Source organism: Lutra lutra, chromosome X, assembly GCF_902655055.1.
Source record: "Lutra lutra chromosome X, mLutLut1.2, whole genome shotgun sequence".
NCBI lineage: Eukaryota > Metazoa > Chordata > Mammalia > Carnivora > Mustelidae > Lutra > Lutra lutra.
Genome location: NC_062296.1, coordinates 5094714 through 5115129, shown reverse-complemented (window position 1 = coordinate 5115129; position 20416 = coordinate 5094714). Strand labels below are relative to the sequence as shown.

The following is a 20416-nucleotide window of genomic DNA, read 5'->3' as shown; positions in this document are numbered from 1 at the left end:
AAGGGAGGCGGAGAGCAACCATCGCACCAGAATCAGCTCGGACACTGGGTCCTCGCACAGAAGAGAGGAGACAGAAGGACTTCCAGCAGAGACAGAAGGACACACAAAAGCCCCAGATGTGGCTTTGGTCACACGGGCAGACGAATTACTGCCAAAACGGCAGCCGCACCCCCATCGTAGCTGTCACTTCCCTCTTCTCTGACGCAGGTCAGCTTTCAACTTCAGCAAGAGCAGAACTGGGAGATTTTTGATACAACTGTGCTTCAAGAAGTGAAGCAAGAAACCAGGATGAAGTGTACATACTGCGGCCAACAGACACATGTGAAAGAAAAGCCCGTGTTAGAACTTCTCATCTTAACCAGGGAGTAGGAGATAAAGCTCAACATGCTGAAAAGATGGCACGAGGAATTTCCAGACCAGATTGTAAAAATCTTAGTGGAAGTGATGAGACCGATAAAGAGGATGAAAAGGAGAAATAAAAGGCCCAGGGAACCCATCTACTGGTATAAGCCAAGACTTCCAGAAGAAAGATGAGCCTCGGGATCAGGAGAGATGAATAGAGCCCTTCACTCTTCAACTAGAAACTGTTGTTGCCAAGACACTAAGTCACTTAATCACTTAGGAGATCGCTGTGCTACCATATATGCCTCTGTTGTGGGCTAATTAATTAAAAAAAAAAACCACGGTCTGAAATTACTGATTTGAAGTCATCTTTTACAATAATATCTTGCCTTTTTTGTTACAATACACATAAGTATTCTTTCACAAACATTTACCTTTAAACACTGAAGCACTTGTAAAGAGAATTACTAGAAATTACTCACTTTGATACAGGACAATGTAAGATGTTTATTTAGAATGTGGCTGACTCCTCTGATGAGTGCTGGTAACTGATCAACTTCCACGTGTTACAAATATGAGTTGTGATTATCCCATCCTTTTTTAAGATGATGTAGGCTAACCTTATTATAATTACCACCTGCCTTTCTGGTTACTTTCATATTTAGGGAATACAGAAGTATGTTCTGGGGGATTAGAAATTACCTAATATTATATTAAGGGAAGTTTTCACAATTCTCAAAATAATTCAGAATTTAATAAAATTAATGTTGTCTTTAATCAGCTACTCAAAGTAGACTATTTCCTGCCTCCTGGATAAATGTATACCTGCAACCAACCATTCCTGAAGGAGAACACAACAGTTTTGAATTACTTGATTCGTGGATATAGTTACACCTTTAAATGTTTTCCACCGTGAATAACAGGACCTTTCAATAGGTGATCTTGGAGGTTAATGGTCATATTACTTGCTAACAAATTACAATTTGGGCCAGAAGTTCCTGAACATTTCTAACTGAATTTCCCAAATATCTCATGCCTCTAGTTGACTTAGCATTATTTATTATTTGATGCAGAAATTCTACATTAGTCACTTCATGCATATTTTATCTTTGGATTTTGGAAAACTTGCAATCTTATTAACAAAAGTTGAAGACTTTAAGGCCTTAACGCCTAGCATTATTATTTAACTTCACATTTTACAAACCTGAAACCTGAAATATTGACATAATACTTTGAATATATTTGGTTAAATATATGATTACATTATAAACAAAAGAACCAGGGACTTCGTGTGAAACCTAATGTGACATATGGTTACTTTTTGAAATGCACTAGATTCCAGAGGTAATTACAGTATTTCTTGAGTATAGTGTTGTGTTTGATTATTATGGTCTCAATGGATAAAAGCATGACAGATTTTAGTTGTTCCCTTTACACTTATCCACTCGATAAACAGGCTGTGATTGCCCCAAAAAGGAAAGAACGGTTCAGCCTAGCCCCGGTCCAATTACCAAGTGGATATTAATAAAGACTCAAATTAATAAAGAATCAAAAGGTTAAGCTATTACATATTCTTAGGTCAAGCTGTGGACGTATGCTTTGTGTCCCTACCCCTCGGGTTGCTTCTAGCAGTATGGATGATCACCAAATGACCAGTTTTAATGCCTCCTCTCCCCAGCTGCAAGGGAGCATGTGACAGCTGCCCTCCTCCCCGGCTGGCCGGAGTCATGGCATCAGTGATTGGAGGAGGTCTCTGCCCCGGGACTCATTATACATGTTGTGGTCCTGCAAAGGGTCAGAATCAACAAAATACAGTTCCCCTGCGTGGATATCAGAAAAGTTAGCCAGAAATTCATGGGGATTGAAGCCAACCCACACAGTGTACCGATAGTCTATTGTGCGTATGGAATAGCCCATGACCTTTATATCTTTTAAGCTCGGCTTGTCAGAATTCCACTGGGGAGAGTCTGCAGGCCGGGGGTATTGGCTATAGGCAATAGACTCACGGGGATTACCACGAAGGTACTGGTCCTCGTCCAGGTCCTGGAATCGGAAATACTTCACAAGGCTCTGGCCTTCTCGGCACTGCACGACACGAAATGAGGGAACAGGACAGCGAGGCGGCACGTGCAGTCCTGCAAGTCCCGCGAGCGTGGGGAAGAGAGACAGAAGTTCCACGAGGTCCATGACTTGCCGGCCTGAAACGGGAACCGATCCAGCTGAATGCACTACTGTACAGAAGCCTGCACGCTCACAGACTAAAGAAGGGAGCGCGTCTGGGCTCCACAGGTTCTTTTCTCCTTCTGCGTTTATTTCGGGCCCATGAGTTTAGGAACAACGCCAACTCGGCACCTCCCCCCACAGGAGTATGCAAAACAAAGGTGCCTGCAGACAGTTGGTACTTGTAAAAACTATGTGTAATTTGGGAACCACCCGTGTAATCACTGATTCTGGCAAGGATCACCAACAGAAGCCCTATCCTTTGGGTAAAACTCGGTTGCGGGGACAGGATATTTGGAGTCTCAGCGGTCCCACCCTGCAGGTACTCCCTTCTGGATGTCAGCACATCCCCTTGGGATCATGGGAGGTTGCAAACAACAACACATTCACCGTCTTAACCATCCCGTAGCGTCCTTTTCAGTAGCACTAAAAACATCCACGGTGCCATGCAGCCATCCCCACTGTCCATGTCCAGAATGCTTCTCATCTTCTTCACCTATGATCTGTCCTCATTGAACACTCCCTTCCCACCACCTCCTCCCTGCCCCCAGCCCCTGGCAACCGCTATTCTACTTTTGGGGACTCCTTGTAGGATCTCATGTAAGTGCATTCACATGGTCTTTGTCCCTGTAGGACTGCTTCCTTCACTGAGCACAATGTCCTCAAGGTTCCCCCATGCTGTAGAGATGTCAGAATGCCCTGCCTTTCTTAAGGCTGAGTAACATGCCACTACACAGAGAAACCATATGTGGCTTTTCCATTCACCCAGCAATGGACGTGGGTTGCTTCCACCTTGTGGCTACTGAACATTCATGTACAAGTTTTTGCTTGAATACCTATGTCTAATTCTATGGGATATCTACCTAGGAGTGGAATTGCGGAGTCACACTGTAACCCTACATGTAACTCTGTGGGGACTCACTAAGCCACTTTCCATAGTGGCTGCACCATTTTACCTCCCAACCAGCAATGGGAGGGTTCCCCTTTCTCCACACCAAGCCAGTGCTGTAGATTTCTATTTATTTTGCGAATGGGAATGAAACGACACCTCATTGTGGTTGATCCATCTTTAAAGTCTTAATCCTACACTTTATATTACCCTTAAAACCATGGGCTTTGAGCCATCACTCTGGCCTTCTTGGATCTTTAAGAGTTTGCTTTACATGACCCAATTTTATTTCTGACACATCTGATAAGTAAAATAAAAAGAAAAAAAAAAGTAAAGAAGTTTAAAAAAGATACCTTCACAATGGCAAGACGTGGTTGACCTGAGCACCTTCATCAGGTGATCAAATCTGGCACCACTGACAATGGCGAAGGCCACCGTGAAGTGCCCTGTGACACACTGGGAACACGCGAGCTCACGTGTAGTGCACGTGTCAAAAATGTTTACCCTGAATCTAGTCATGAAGAAGTGATTAGACAAATCCAGACTGCGGGCTGCTGCCCAACACAGTTACCTGGAATGCTTGTAAAAAGATGAGGTCGAGGAGAAATGGGGGCCCAGATCACGTCAGGCCTTGTCGGCCACTATAAGGGCTTTCACTCAGAGACAGGAGCATAGAGGCTCCAGAGCAGGGCTCTGACACCACCTTACTCAAGTTTTAACAGGATCACTTTGGCTACTGTGAGGAGGAAGAACTCCGGGGGACCAAGGGCACAAGTAGGAAGACTTCGGGAAGCTGTTGCAGGAATCCAACAGGACATGGGGTGGCATGACCCGTGGTGGCAGCATGAGGTGGTGAGAAGCAGTATAGCAAGACTGAATGGAGAGCGATGGGCTTGCAGACAGACTACATATCACATATGGAGGATGGGAGACAGGCAGGGGCCGGGAGGACTCCATAGTGAGCACGGCGATTCCCTGAAAGGGGAAAGAGGATAGAAAGAAAGGCTTACAGCCTGGGGCATGCCCAAGCTAGACTGGCCAAGTGGAACAGGCTGTTGGAAATCCCAGTCCAAAGTTCAGGGAAGAGATAGAGTCTAGAGATAAAACTGGGAAATAAACTGGGAACAGTACAGCTACGTAAATTTACAGCTTGCTGAACATGTCCCCAGAAAACTTTCCAAAAAACCATCTCAACCTGTCAGATTTCTCCAAGCAAGCAGAGGCCTATAATCATGCCTATGGTTTGAGCTTTTTATAGATGACTTGAAAGGAGACAGAGCGTGAAGCACACAAAAATCAAATGTAAATAAAATAAAACTGGGCCATGTAAAGCAAATCTGGAAAGATCCAGAAAGACCAGAATGATGGGCCAGAACCAAAAAAGGAAAAAAAATCAACAGAAATCGACATAAAGGGCACGATTTAGATGTTAAATGGATTTAGATGGATTAAATGCAGAAGTCCAAAAAGCAGGCAACCTAGTTTCGCAGAGTTCATAGAAAAAGTACTCTAACTCATACACAACTTGTCTCTGTGCTAAGCAGATCACCTCAGGAGAGAACAAAGAACCCACACAGGTCACCCATGCAGCCGCAAGGGGTATCTCATTGAAGGGACATTTCTGGAAAAGCTTTCTCAAGCTGGAGCTTTGGGGAAGGCAGAGACCAGGATAACTGTGGGTCTACCACCACTACTGCGAAGGAACTGCAGGCCTGGGGGTTTCAGCCTAGAGAAGAAAGGCATCAGTGTCATCTTCAAGGCTGGGATGAACCGGCACATGGAAGTCAAAGCAAACTCGTCCTTCACTGTGCTGCTCAGCCGTCGGCCAAGCCCTTCCTCTGAGCTTCGGAGCACACGGTGGTCTCTGGCACGACAGTCCTCCTCGTCCTGGGGATGCCACCTATTCCTTTGTCCCTCCCCCTCTGCCAGCCTCCTCTAGGCCCAGACCCATAGGTACTCAGGAATGCCAAACCTGGACAGGAAGACGGACCGAGTAAGCACCTGGCTGTGCATCAGGGAGGGGTGTGCATCTAAAGCAGCGGGAGTCTCCTATCAAGCAACATCACTTCAGCATACTTTATACCTGGCTCCATCAACTCCAGGATGGAATCGAAAGGGTCGATGTAAGGGAAAAGCTTCTCGCCTGCCTCTGGAAGCAGAGCTGTCCTCCCGGGAACATAGAACATCAAGGGCACACGAGTGGCGACGTCAAAATTGCTGTATTTGGCCCACTCTCCATGTTCACCGAGAGCCCACCCTGGTTCATAAAAGCACAAAATAACAGAAAACAAATAATGACATCACAGCTCGTTCATTTTTGATGCCATTTCATTCCCTGTTGTAGAAACCAGAGGAAGCAAAGCTCATCACAGAGAAGGAATTCCTCTGTGATCACCACAAAAAACGTGATTTCTCTAAATACTGCTTTATTTGAAGTTAGACATCTTTCTTGAATGAGGAAACCTCTAAAAGGGGAAAAAAAAAAAAACATACTAAATTCCCAAAACAAAACTATCTTCTTTAAAAGCAACTGACGTTTGCGGCCAGCTCGGGCTCCCAGGGCCCAGCCCCTACCCCCCAGCCCGCACACAGGCCAGGCCTCCCCTCCTGAGAGGGGCTCCTCCTGACAGGGTGGGGGCAGGGGCGGGGGCAGGGCCGCTGTCCTGTCCTGCCTTCTCTGGACACAAGTCCCACCGGGGCTGTTTTCCACCCAAGGGCGTGTGCCCCCAAACCGTGAGCAGTGACGCTACTGCACTCACTCCCATTTTATAAGGCAAGAATAACTTGTTCCATTTTAAAAAATATACCACAGACCAAAAAAATAAAACTTGATTCCAGGCACTTAACCTTCATGAAAAATACAACCCTCTTCACCTGTACTGAAAACCCTCCCTGCGAAAGACAGCTTGAATGCTCCCCATGGAAACGTCTAATGTTCCATCTGAGTGCCCTTTTTGATATATAAAAAAAAAAAAAAGACAGAGATTGCACGTTGAGTATTTCATGTTACAAAATAACCAAAGCCACATAAAGCCGCCATGTATGGACTGGAGAGGCTTCTGTGGTGCGGGGGCAGGGAGTCTCAGGAGGGCCGTTCGAGAAGGGCCATTCGGAATCAATGCAGCTGCCTCCACGCAAAGAGAGCTTCTGAGTGGCCTTGCCTCCTTCACAGGCACAGCAGCCTCTGTCCTCACTGGAGGAGGAAACTGAGCACTGACAAGAGAGGCCAGAAATGGATGGCAAACCATTAGGGAGACATCGAAACATTATGACACTTATGTACGTAACAAAGTAATGTGGGTCTTGACAAGGCTTAAGGTAGGCCCGTGAGAAATCACATGGAGGACTGTCCGTGACATTAAGTGGAAACAGCAAATGAGGGGACCAAAGAGTTGATAAGCACAATCAATCCCACCTTGTTCCGTGACTATATATTCCATACACACTCACACAGACACGTGTATATCCACAACCAAAGGCTAAAAGATAGACCCCAGGTCTGCCAGCACCAGCTCGCTCTGGGCAGGTGGGATAAGAGGGCAGGGTGCTCTTGTCCTACTTTATATGCTCTATGCCTTTTCCTTTTTACAACGACTCTGTGTTGATATCGTCCCATTGCACAGTTGACAATACTCAAGAACTGTTGTCCCCTAAGTATGATAATGGAAGTATGGTTATACTTTAAAAGAGCTAAATTTTTTAGAAATACTATTCAGAAACCTGAACAACCTGGGATTTGCTTCAAAAGAGCTTGGGGGTAGGAGAGGGGGGAGGACGAGACAAACAAGACCACTGGGAGTGGGTAACTGGGGAGCAGGATGATGGGGACTGGAGGTTGTTGTTTATTCTCTATTCTTGGACATGTTAAAAATTTTCAAATTAAGAAGAATCTTCTTAAGTAAATTGTTTCCATTTTTGGAAAAAGTGGGAAACTGCCTGAAAAGAGAGAAAGCCTTGCCAGCCCCAGGCTCTCGGCAGAGAGAACACTGGGACTGGGGGTGGAGTAGTGAAGTCAGGTCTGAGGGCCTTGTTGGGCCATGCCAGGACTGTTCTGGATCCTCCTAAGAAAAACTAAATGCCCTCCAAGCTTCTAGATTGGAAGTATGGGTTAAAAGGGCTCCCCACACAAATTGAGGGTTTGTGCTGAGTTCATCAAGGATGAAAAAGGTTGCTATGAGGTCCCCACCCAAGCATCCAACATGGTCCTTGGGCCTCTATGGAGAAAGGTCCCAGGCCATCAGAAAACAGGCCATCATAAAAGCACCCCAAGACCCCAGACTTGGGGTACTGCTCATTCCTGAAAGAGAACACACTTCTGTTTAAGGCAATCTAGAAAAGCACATTTCCCAGAGAAGTCCAGCTGCCCTGATCAACTCCCCAGGGCACTGAAAATGCTTACCGTGATCGGAGACAAACACGATGATGGTGCTGTTGGCCAGCTGGAGATCATCCAAAGCACTCAGAAGGTGGCCAACCTGTGTATCCAAATATGAAACGGAGGCAAAGTAGCTCTGACGGATTTTCCGCTGCACGTTAAAGGAGGAGGAGAGTGAGTGTGACTTGAACCACAGTGGCACGCACAGAGCAGTGTCACCTGAGTGCGCCTCCACTGATGCCCGTGACTCTCAGCCAAAATGTAAAGCACATTTTCCCACCATCTGAGTCGCTGGGCCCACATGCTTCTGGTGAAATCTGGGGTCCATGGCAGATCCAAAAGGAGGATTCTTTTCTAAGCAAATCAGATTTCACTGTAGGGCACAGGTCACAGCAGACAGATGTGCCACTTACTGTCCCTTTGTGTCTCCTTCACCTATTCTTATGGGTCCCAGGAGATGACCATGTAAACTGAAACACATCCCCCAGTCACTCCAAACTCTGCTGAGGGGGGTGCCAAGGACCCCATGAAGCTGTACTCCTTCCTCAAGGACCAGAAACCAGGGGGCTCAGAACAAGAGAAATGTTCTGAGATGTGGCCGAATCACCCCAATCTCTCCCTCTATCCCCACATGGCTTTCTTCCCACATGTGTCTCTCTCCTCTTCTTAGGAGACACCCGTCCTATGACTCCAGTATGACCTCATCGTAACTAATGAATCTGCAATGACCCTAGTTTCAAACGAGGCCCCATTCTGAGGTGCAGGGGGTCAGGACTTCAAGTTTTTGAGGAACACAACTGAGCCCATAAAAACATCCACTTTTCTTTAACTACTTTTTAACCCAGCAGGACAGCAACTGCTTATCCCCAAAGACGGTGGCGGTCACGTGAGGCTCATGTCTAACGACCTCCCAGCAGGCAGGAGAAGAGCAACGGAGGGACCCAGGCTGGAGGCCAAGGGAGGCACTGAGGTGATTCAAGGTGAGATGATGCAACCTGGGCTGCACGTGAGTGAGAGTCTGACCACAGCCCAGAGCACCTGCCGTGGGCTTGAGATGAACAGCACTAAATCCACGCTGGGCACACAGGAGCAGCTCCACGGATGCTTGTTGCATGAACAAATCGAACCCAGACCCACTCGGGTGGTCGTGAAAGACTTGCAGGTGGAGCCAGAGGGCAACACAGACCTGGGAGGAAGGCAGGGACAACCAGCATGAGTGTGGGCAGCGGGGGAGATGGCAGGGAAGGAGATAAGGACTCCCAGGCTGACTTCAGGTTTCTGGCTCAGCTGGCAGCACCATTCAGTGGCTGGGGGAACACAAGGAGAAGAGGAGCAGCAGCAGTGGTGGCACGGCCCCAGGAGCCAATGAGGCAGAGGTCTCCATGGGCACTGGTGCAGCAATGACCCTCAGGGGCAAGTGGACAAATGTGTCTGAAATCAGGAGCAAGAGTGGGACAGGAGGGGAGAAGGGGAAGAAAGCTTCCAGTGGAGGCCCTGGAGCTAACCCACCGGACAGAGCCTCCTAAGCAGCAGACACAGAAAGAGGGGTCTGCTGTGTGGAGGGGGGCGGAGGGGGTCCAGGCAGAGGACATGTCCAGGAGGAGTGGCACTGGCCAACACTGAGAAAAACTCTGGGAAGGTAGGACCCACAAGGATGAATTTTATTTGCCACGGGGGTCAGTGCTGACCTAGGTGAGAGCACTGAGTGGGCTGGGGAGGCAGGAGGCTGGGCAGAAGCGAATGAAGAATGGGCGGACGCTAAGGCCACATTTCACTCCTTCTGCCCTGAAGGGCAGGTGAGGGCACAATGTCATCTGCTGAAAGATGGAGAAGAGGAGCGTAAAGGACAGGAGGGGAGCGGCTCAGAGTGCAGAGTTCAGAGCAGCTGAACGGGCCGAAAGTCCTGAGCAGAAAGCCCTCATGGATGGGCTGCTGGGGCTGGAGGCTGGGCCTGTGTGTGTCCACCTCAGCGCCACACGGACTCAGCGCAGCAGCCTCAAGACTTGGGCTTGAGGAGCGCCTGGGTGGCTCAGTGGGTTAAGCCTCTGCCTTTGGCTCAGGTCATGATCTCCAGGTCCTGGGATCGAGCCCCACATCAGGCTCTCTGCTCAGCAGGGAGCCTGCTTCTTCCTCTCTCTCTGCCTGCCTCTCTGTCTACTTGTGATCTCTGTCTGTCAAATAAATAAAATCTTTAAAAAAAAAAAAAAAAGACTTGGGCTTGAGAGCGGAATGGTGGCCGGACCATCCTGTCATCGGGGCACAAGTGCAGCAGGGGCTGGTGAGAACAGTAAGCCACTTGCACAGGAGTGAAGCCCAGAGGGGACCTAGACCCGGGGTAGGGAAGTCCCCAATCACGATCCCCAGGAGGCATGTGGGGAACGAGCATGTGGAGTGAAGCAGCTGTGAGAAGAGACTGTGGTCAGGGTGGTGACTGCGACCCGAGGAGGAGCCAGCCTGGGAGGCCCAAGGGTGGGCCCTGAGGTCACTGGCTCCTATGGAGCAGAGCGAGAGTGCTAGAGGCTTAATAGGGCAGAACCGAGAGGCTCAAGAGGTGGGGAGATGCGGCCTGGGCACAGAGAGCCGTGAGCAGGGCCCAAGCTCCAGGTGCACGTGGAGCAGGGAGCGGGACACAAGCACACCAGGGAGGTCCTCTGGGCAGCGACAGCACGAGTGGGCAGGGGCGTGGCAGGGAGGAAGGCATCTGTCCTGGACACTTTTGCAGGTTCGCTGAGCTCCCTGCTGGAAATCTGTCGTCACCTCATTTCTGTTTTACAGATAAGGAAACAGGCTCAGAGAGCTCAAGGGACCTTCCCAGGGCCTGTGCGGCTGGTGTGGGGGAGAACGGGAATTCGAACCCAGGCTGTTCTGAGCCGATAAGACAAAGCACAAGGCCCTGGCATTCCGTGTGTCCGGGAGGGAATTCAGACTCCCCAAGGCTGCAATTGCATGCTCTGGGGCAAGTTACCACACCTCCCCGTTGTCTCCCCACCCGGACGACCTGGTGGTCACGAACCTCACTCAACCTCCATGGGGACTGGAGGAGAGGGCACACAGAAAACACTGAGCACCCCTCCTGGGACACAGTCCATTTTAAAGGGACATTTGAAGTGACCTTCACTAACAAGGCATCCGGGTGCAGCCTCAGAGATGCCACTCAAACAAGCCTGCTCTCAGAACCCCCGGAATGGGACGTCAGGGGCGGAACCACGAGAGGAATCCACTCCTTCGCCAAGTCTCACCACCGCCAGGCGAACCTCGGGAGCCCCAGGGACACGAGGGGCGCACAATCCTCAGCCCCTGAGCCCTCACCGTCCGAATAGCTCTGAGTGGCAAGAGACGCCTGGATGTTTCATCTGGTTTTGAACTGTACCCTATGGCAGTGTTTGCAGGCTTCCGCGTGCCATCAGAACTGCTGGGGGTGCTCTTACAAATGCCAGTCCTCAGGCCCCACCTCAGCTCCCAGTCCCCTAAGTCTGTGCTTCCAATAAGCCCTCATAGGGATTAGGATTCAGGGGGTCCAGGAAGCACCCTCTGAAACCACTGCCCTCTACCTTCCACTGCAGGCTGCCTATGGAGTCTTCACACAGTGACCAAAGGGCAGGGCTGCATGTGGAATATTCCAGAAAGAGTGCTGAATGTTTTCCACACTCCAGGGAGAGGGTGACTGACGAGTCCGCTGAGGAGTTGAACTCTGTGGCTACTCCAACTGTAACATCCAGATAGCACTGGCCACGTCAGCGCCCCTGCCTGCTCTGTGTCAAGGCCCTACTCCCCGTACCACCCCTCAAACGGGATGGGCGCCTGCGTAGGCTTTCCCACAGAGAGGCCGTGCAACCGAACATTCTGGGCTGCAGGGGAGCCGCCCACCACTCTACAGCTGATGAACAGTCACGTGGATTAAAGAGCATCTCCCATGATTTAGTGACAGGGTGTCCCAGCCTCCTCCTTCCCCCAGTGCTCACACTCAGCCAATCACCAAACCTCCAGATGCTCCCCTTCTTTGCAAGAGACACGACCTGGGAGACGATATCTACCCAGCACTTCCCATACCCTAAATTCCTCCAGACCACCCCCAGCCCCAGAGCCTCATGAGACAACTGGCACAGAGAAGAGTCTCAGTAAGACACAATGGGTGGGGCGGTGTCTACTGAGAAAAGTGGCGTCACCAATGATGTCATGCCATTAAGTACCCAGCAATTCCCCCAAATATGCCCTTGGTACCTGAAAATCCACAGGAATTGGGCCATAGGGCACACTGAGGTTCAAGGCCTGGACGTCCTCCCGCTGCCTGATGTCCATCCAGGGGTTGTAGGCCACGGGGGGGAGGCCAGCAGGAACCTGGGGATCAGGAGCCAGGGTGATGTTCTCCAAGGGATAAAGCTTCTGAAACTCCTTGGGGGGAATAGCGCACAAAGACACCAGGTTGTCATTCTTCCAGCAAAGGCACAAAGCTGGGACTCTCCCAGTCTCTCTATTGCCTTTTCTCCAAGCCTGGGATGCGTTTACATGGTGGCTCACTGACACTCCCCAGGTACTTCCCCCTACCTGAAGGTCAGGCCTAAGGTCACTTCACAAGATGCTAATGGTAATGAAATCAACCGAGCAGCAACAGCTCTTGTCCCCACTTCCTACCTCTCATTCAGCTGGAAAGGGGTGGATGGGGTGTTTCCAATTCCCAAAATCCCCTTCAGGTTTGCCAACTCCCCGAGAGTGCTCACAGAACTTGACACAGTCCTATCTGCAGCAACCAAACACAATCAGCAAAGGACAAAGCCACATGGGCGAAGTCCAGGGAAAACCAGGCACAAGCTTCCAGAATCCTCTACTGGTGAAGTCACACAGGATGTGCTTAATTCTCCCAGCGATGAGTTGTGTGACAATGTGCGTGAGAGGCTGTTGCCATGGAAGCTCATTAGAGCCTCAGCACACGGGCTGTTTACTAGGGCTGCCCGCCCAGACCCGCTCTGCTGGCAGAGATCGACGCACAGACTCCATGCAGAAGAGCAGGGCCATTCGTAAACAGTGCGGGCACAGAGAGCCACTCCTCGCTTGGGGAGTGGTGCGAACTCTCCCAGGATCCACGTTCCCAGAGGCCAGCCAAAGGCCAACCTTGCAAGCAGGCCTTGCTACAGAGAGTAGCTAGGCCGGCTAGGGGAGCTCCTGTCTGCATGAGAGGCAGAAATGAGTCTCCCTCCATCAAAGGGGGACAGATCCGGCTAGGAAGGCGAGATCTCCTGGGCCAATCTATCAAAGCATCAAAGAGCACACCTTTGGCTCTCTACTCCCATCACGAATGAGGGGCATTCTTTACAAATTCAAAAGAGTGGGCTGCTCAGGCCCAGGGAAGACACAACAGGGAGAAACTGAAAAAGATTTTTAAAAAGAAGGGACCATACACTCTAAATGATGGACAGGAGAGCACAGCATTCAGGGTTGCACCGGGCAATGCAGTGCCCTATGTGGGAAGGGTCTGAGATGCCCCTCCCTGGAACTGTGCCCCAAGGACTGTCCCTTAACTGCAGCCATTGGGGGGCCAGCTCTGACTGACTTCTCTATGTTGATATTCCCATCCAACCCAATATGTGCTCCCTGAGTTCAAGGAAAAGAATAAAACCTTCCAGTGCGGAGGGAGGAAGCCAAGCATTTCCAACAGGATTCTTACACGCCTTAAGTCTACTTTTTAGCCTCAACCTCTGATCCCATCTTCATGCCACTAAGTACAGTGGTGCCATCGGGCAGCCCCGGTGACCAGGGATGGCAGGACATGCCCCCACTAAACCAACCCCTCCTGTAACAAATAACACAGCTGTCACAGAGGTGTGGGGTCAGCCATCGGGTAGCTCTTCACCTTGGGGTATCTGAAGGGGATGTGCGGCTTATGATACCCAACAGCCAGGAAGAAAGGGCGGGCCGATGTTTTCATCTTTTCCAACAAGCGTATCGCTTGCTCGGTGCTCTGCTTGTCAGGCAAGGTGCCCTCTGGCACATCCGCCACGTCCACGGGGCAAAGCAGGTTGGCATGGAGTTCTCCATCTGGCCCCCTGCATGTCTTTCAAGACAAAACAGTGCAAGTCAGCTCTTTAAATGCAAGGAAGAGAAGTCACGAAGGGGCATACACAATGGATTTCGCATTCACAGCAGCAGCCCTCGAAGCCCAACTCACGCGTGCTGGCCAGGCATGCACGATGGAGAGTTAAGACAGAGAAGCATCTCCTCTTTCCTAGGCAGAGGCCAGAAACCCACCAGCACTTAGCTTCTTGCTGTTAATCTTCTGTCTCCAGGTCATAATTAATTAAAAGAAACCCATGGAAACTAATGATCAAAACAAATCTGTCTCTGGCTCAATAATTTAAAAAAAAGCCAACTAAAAAATGGGCAAAGGACTTGAATAGATCTCTCTCCAGACAAGATAGATAAATGGCCAACAAGCACATGTGAAGATGCTTTGTGTCATTTTATGTCATTATTCATCATAGATATGCCAATCAAAACCACAATGAGATACTGTCCCACACATGCCAGGATGGCTAGAATTTTTAGAACTGGACAATGACAAGTGTTGGCGAGGATGGCAAGAGCCTGGACCCCTCCCTCACACAGGGCCACCGGGGGTGTGAAATGGGGCGCTGTGGAAAACACTCTGATGGTTCCTCAAGCAGTTAAGCAGGGCATCATTATGTAACCCAGCAATTCCACACCTGAGGGACAGCAAGAAAAGTGAAAACCTAAATCCACACAAATACTTGACCTAGCAATTCTACCCAAGAGAACAGAAAACCTAGGCCACATAAAAACACGTCCACGAATGTTTACAGCAGTACCGTCGATAGTAGCCACAGAGTGGAAATAACCCAAGTGTCCGACAACTCATGAATGGATTAAAAAAAAATGCATTCTACCCATACAACATTCTACCCATACAATACTATTTCGCTATGAAAAGTAACAGGGCTTTGCAACACCTGGCTGGCTCGGTCAGTAGAACATGCAACTCTGGATCCCGAGGTTGTGGGTTAGAGCCACACGCTGGGTGTAGAGATTACTTAATAAAATCTATAAAAAGAAAGCGGTGAAGTTCTGGGGGTCCTGAGTAGCTCAGTCAGTTAAGCGCCCGCCTTTGGCTCAGGTCATGATCCTGGGGTCCTGGGATAGAGCCCCACATCAGGGAGCCTGCTTCTCCCTCTCCCTCTACCTGTGGCTCCTCCTGCTTGTACTCTCTGTCAGATAAATAAATCTGTCAGATCCCAACATCTGTCTCTGCCAAGTCATGATCACAGACAAAAACTACAAACTTCACTATACAACCGCCTTGAAAGAATGTGGGGTATATGCAGCAGTTAACCTGAATCCTGCCAGACAGGAAAAAACAGTTCCTCTACAGAACAGTGCCTTTTCACATCCTTACCTTGGTGTTTTCATACTTTTCAGAGGAGGGATGATAAGGTGGAACAGACCAGCTAAATGGAGAATCATCACTATAATTGGAAGATATTCCTGAAGGTGGGGGGAGAAAAGAAAGTCATTAAATAAAACTGAAGGGTCCTTCAATGCCTTCCCCGCCCCAAATTAAAACTCTGTGAGCAACTACTGAAGTATCACCCCTTTCTTTGGGACTTATTTCCTCATCTATAAAATCAAGAGCTCAGGCAGATGATGAGAAGTCCCCACGAAAGCCAACTCTCTAGGTTTCTAGTTGAGTACTGAGCATGTGACCTCCTGGTCCCTTGAGCCCTGGCAATTCATGCAAGGCTGTACGGAAGAAACCCAGAAGGGTAGGCTCAGCCAGCCTGCTCCAACACTGCAGCCCCACAGAGCCCTCGCTGGATGGAGCCTCTCCCCCAGAGCAGAGGCAGCACCACCGCAGGCCAGGAGCAGAAGAGGAGGCTCAGAGAAGGCCAGTGCCTTGACTGACACCAACCACGGAATGGGTGAGTGAGCTGGGACTCAAATCCAGGCCTCAGGACCCCAGGTTCAGTGTTCATTCATGAAGCAGAAACCCACTGCCAAGCTCAGCAGTCTCTTGTCTATTCGGGAGGAGAAAAGAACAGTGAATTACAGAGGGATGGCCAGCTGTCTAGAGAAGAGAAGTGCTGTGTGAGTGGGGAAGCCACAGAGGTGGTGGGCCAAGGTAGCATGGGCAGCGAGGGCCATGAAGACGCAGTGAGGCTTGTGTGGGAGCGGAAGGGAAGGGTTGCCTCGCGGGGTGAGACAGGAGGAGCAGGGAGGGCAGTGTCGGTGGAACCGCAAGAGAAAGAGCGTCACCAGCATAGTGACCGTTGGGGCTCCACCAGGGAGCACCAGGCAAGGCGAGACCGGAGGGAAAGGGGCAGTGGGTGGCGGGCTTATCAACACAGCAAGTATAGTGGAAAGAGCAAAGGAGGCCAACAGACCCAGGTTCAAATCTCAGCACTGCCCCTTATTACCCACGCAACCTTGGGCAAGCTACTTGACTTCTGCAAGCCTCGAGTTCCTCCCCGGGAAACGAGGATGATGATAAAAATGATAAAAACCCACCCCACCTGCTGCTGAGGAGGGGACTACGGAAGCGGCCAGTACCGGAACTGGCTGGGAATTGGCAGTGGATGGATGGTGGCTGCTGTTTTCCTTGAACAGGTCCCTGCCTCACAGACAAAGTCATGAGAACACAGACCTCCCAGACGAAAAACACTTTTCCACAAGGACTACAGGCAAAGCTCTCGTTCTCTGGCCAAGACACACCACTGACAGCCTGACTTCACAACCTAAGAATCAATACCACTCAGGCCTTCCTTAGCCTCCCTTCCTGAAACACGGCCTTCCCTCTGCCCTACTTCCTCTTCTCCCCGAACTTGTCTCTCCCCTCCTGCTGTGCTCAGGCGAGGGCTGTCCAGGATGTAAGCGCCAACTGCGGAAAGTTCGGACGGTGGGCTTTTGCTGACATGACAGGATTCCTGACAGATTCTCTTTCCAAAACTTGGCCTGACTTAGCCCAGCCAAGTGTTATCCTCAACCTGGACCGGCCAGCTGGGTTCCGGAAGGCTGCTGAGCCTGCCTGTCACCAGCGAGCAAAAGGAAAGCTACTGAAAATATTCAAGTCATCGCCCTTAGCAATAAGCACGACCATCGTATGAAGTGGGCTTTCAATCCACTCTCACACCCTTGAACCACCGGAACTGGGACGCTACTCTGGGAGGCAATCCAAGCAGCTATGACTCATTTGCCAGAGAACTAATCTGAAGCAGAGAGGAAGAACGATCTGCCCAAGGTCAACTGCACAACTACGAAGTGGCAGAGCTGGGACTGGAACCCAGGAGCCTGGATCCCTGGGGCCACTGCCCACCGGTTCCCTCTGCAGAGGCATTCATTCCAGCAGTACGTGTGACAATGGAGACCTGAAATCAACTTGACACTCAAGTACAGTGGCTTGTATGTGAGATGACTGTGCTGTTGTTAAAAATGATATGCAAAGGGGCACCTGGGTGGCTCAGTGGGTTAAGCCTCTGCCTTCAGCTCAGGTCATGATCTCAGGGTCCTGGGACTGAGTCCCGAATCGGGCTCTCTGCTCAGTGGAGAGCCTGCTTCCTCCTCCTCTCTCTCTCTCTCTCTCTCTCTCTGCCTGCCTCTCTGCCTTCTTGTGATCTCTGTCAAATAAATAATTTTTAAAAAATTAAATTAAAAAATGATTGTATGAAAGGCAGCCAAAGGGGGGAAAGTTTGTTTAAAACATTCACAACATAAAACTGTATATAAAGAAAAATCTCAAATCAGAAAAAGAATATGCCTGGAATAAGGGAACATCAAACTTCAACCCCCCTCGGTGTGGTGCAATTACAATCAATTCATATCCTTCAGTTTATACTTTCCTTCCCCCCACCCCACTTTTTGTCAAATAATCATGCATTACTCCAAGTAAGTATTTTAAAAAGTTTTAAAGTCTTTTTTAAAGTTTAAAAAACTTTTAAAGACTTTAAAGTGTTTCATCATTCTCATTTTGGCATTAAAAGAGCCAGTTTATCAGGCCGTGTTGCAAGTCAGCACTGGTGGCCCGCCCAGCACCCTTCAGGCCTTGGGCGTCAGCTTGCACCCCTCTTGCTAACCTGACTCACAGCTGATGGGCAGCCCCGCCCAAGTGCTGCCTCTTCACTGGCAAATCCTCAAAACCACCCTGGTCTCCCTTTACTGACAGGGCTCCTGGGGCACAGAGAGTCAGTCAGGTGCAGAGCTAGACTCGCACCCAACACTACCGCCTCCCCAGCCAGCACCCTTCCTTCTGCCTGAGAAGCCGAAGGAACCAAACGGCACTAGTGGTCTACTACACTTCTTCACTTTTGGTAAGGACATGAAGCTAAAGTGAGAAGCAGGATTTTGTACCAAGACACCAGTGACTAAGGAGGTATCCCCCCAGCCCCAGCAGGCCTCTGCAAAGCCAGCTCCACCTCCAGAGGGGGATTCCAGCCCATGGGCACAAAACACAGAGGAATCCAGATTTTGGACACCAAATAGTACCAGGGTGAAAGACTTTTCCAACCGACATGGTCACGTAGCCATTCTCCTTGAAGTACTGGGGGATGGTAGAGAAGTTTCCAGCATGTACCCTCCAGTAGGAATTGAAGTCATACAGGCGGGTGGTGTCTGGTCTCCTCCCAGTGAGGAAGGACACACGGCTTGGGGCACACACTGCTTGCTGTCAGGGAGAAGAAGCAGAGGGAAATATCCTCAGAGGCAAACAGAGTCTGGATGCTAAAAGGTAACCAGGCAACCTGAAGAGTCCTCAGCAAAACAGCCTGGCAGCTGAGTCATGCAGATCAAAGCCAGCCAGTGGGATAAGGGCCTCGTTCACACACCAGGAGTAAGTATCCCCACAAAGAGGCAGGAAAGGACTCAGCCCCCCCCCCCACCAAGCAGATGTTTTGGGTCCTATGTGATGGCGTCTCACAGGTGCACAGAGGCATGGATCTTAAAGGCAGCCCCATGAGTGTCACCATGGCAAGGAGCATCGTGCTTGCCCAAGGTCGGTTAGCAGACCTGAGAGTGGCATTCGACAACACCCCCTTCATCCTCAGCACCAGGCAAATCCCTCTGGGGAAGAAAGCTGGGCAGGGCCATCCTTAGGCATTTTAGGGTCAAGGGACAACCTCTGCCCAAGCTTGGAGGCACAAGCTTCCTTGCCAGTACACAACCAGGTTTTCTCTACCGCCATTTTCCAGACGATGCTTCCCTCTAATAAGGATTTGCCAGGCACCATCAGGGCCATCTAACCATAGCTGAAAGGACTTCATCCCCCAGCCCACTGCACAAAGAACGCATCCACACCTACAGGTCCCCAGACATACCTGGGCAAAGGCATTCTGGAAGAGGAGGCTGTGGGATGCCAGTTGGTCGATGTTTGGGGACCTTACCAGCTTGTCCCCGTAACAGCCCAGGGAAGGGCGCAGGTCATCCACGATGATTAGAAGGACATTCAGAGGAGCTGTATGGAAGGGAGGGGCCTCAGTGAGATCGCCTGCACTGACAACGAACCCCCACCCATGGTTGCTGCTCCAGTACTGAGTGGCCCCAGGCTGGCCCCTATACCCTGGACAGCCCAGCCAACCAAGCCAGGGAAGGGGAGACTAGGGCAGGGAGGCTGGGAGTGGGTGCACAGAAAAAAACCCAGTTCTGGGTGGCAGAATTAGGCTCTGAGCATGGCCTCAAGCCTGGATGAGGGAGAGAGAGAGGGAGGGAAGGACAGAAGGGAGGAATGAAGAATTTAGGAAAGGAAAGAAAGATGGATGGGGGCGGGGGGGGAGAAAGGATCGTGGGCAGGAGGAAAGGAAGGATGAATGTTAGAAGGAACAGTGGATGGGACAGAGACGGGAAGTTAAGGATGGATGCAGCCAGAGAAGGAGGTAGGGAGCCCGCAATCTGAGCGAGGGCCAGGACTGCACCTGTGGTCGAGTTGCTGGACGCCGCAGACTCAAGGGAGGTGCAGACCGAGGCCAAGACCAAGCCAAGCCAAAGCAGGCACCGGCCGGTTGGCAGCATTCCTGCCCCGACGCAGCCACTCTGGGGCGACGGTGACAGGTTGCGGCGGACGGGCCGGCCGCGGGCCCCCCGTCGCCAACGCCCTCTGCACCAAACGGCCGCGGCCGGCCCAGAGGCCGGGGCACAGAAGCCCGGAAGCTAGTGCGCCTGCGTGCCTCGTCCCCGCCCCGCCTCTAAGAGGGGCGGGGCCTAGCTGCTCTCGAGGCCCGTGCGCGTGATCCCAGGCTCAGAGGGCGGGGCCGGGGTTGGAGCGCGGGTCCTGCCTCGCAGAGCAGGCGCCGCATGCTGAGCCGCCTGGCTGAGGGCAACTACCTTGCTGGGGAGCTCCCTGGAGAATCTTTCCGGGTGTTTCTAAAGATTTGCGATGCAACCACTGTCCTTAACCAGCAGTTTTCTGCCTCTTTGCCTTTGTTCCTGTTTTGCCTTCCACCTGGAAGCCCTTCCGTTCACCGTAAAAGTCACACTCACTCGCAGACCAGCCCAAATGCTGCAGTTCTCCAATGCAACCCTTCCTCCATCTAAAAGGACCCCCTTTAAAAAAAATATTTTACTCCTTTATTTGACAGAGAAAGAGAGCAAGAGAGGGA

At 50.7% G+C, this 20416-nt stretch overlaps 1 protein-coding gene across 1 annotated transcript; it reads right to left on the bottom strand.

Annotated features, from left to right (window-relative positions):
• Positions 1-829: 829 nt before the first annotated feature.
• On the bottom strand, positions 830-19967 carry IDS (iduronate 2-sulfatase). The gene is made up of 9 exons (XM_047715625.1): positions 19733-19967; positions 19139-19275; positions 18312-18489; positions 15232-15320; positions 13675-13875; positions 12048-12218; positions 7851-7977; positions 5535-5708; positions 830-2540 (listed from the first exon to the last, which is right to left on the bottom strand). The coding sequence occupies exons 1-9, from the start codon at positions 19827-19829 to the stop codon at positions 2068-2070; spliced, it is 1647 nt and encodes a 548-aa protein (XP_047571581.1). The 5' UTR covers positions 19830-19967; the 3' UTR covers positions 830-2067.
• Between the last annotated feature and the right edge of the window lie 449 nt (positions 19968-20416).

Coding starts and splice junctions, on each gene's coding strand:
- IDS (XM_047715625.1), bottom strand. CDS start 19,829: ATGCTGCCAACCGGCCGGTGCCTGCTTTGGCTTGGCTTGGTCTTGGCC. Junction 13,876..15,231: donor AAAAGTATGAAAACACCAAG/GTAAGGATGTGA, acceptor TTGTCTTGAAAG/ACATGCAGGGGGCCAGATGG. Junction 12,219..13,674: donor TCCCCTTCAGATACCCCAAG/GTGAAGAGCTAC, acceptor ATTCCCCCCAAG/GAGTTTCAGAAGCTTTATCC.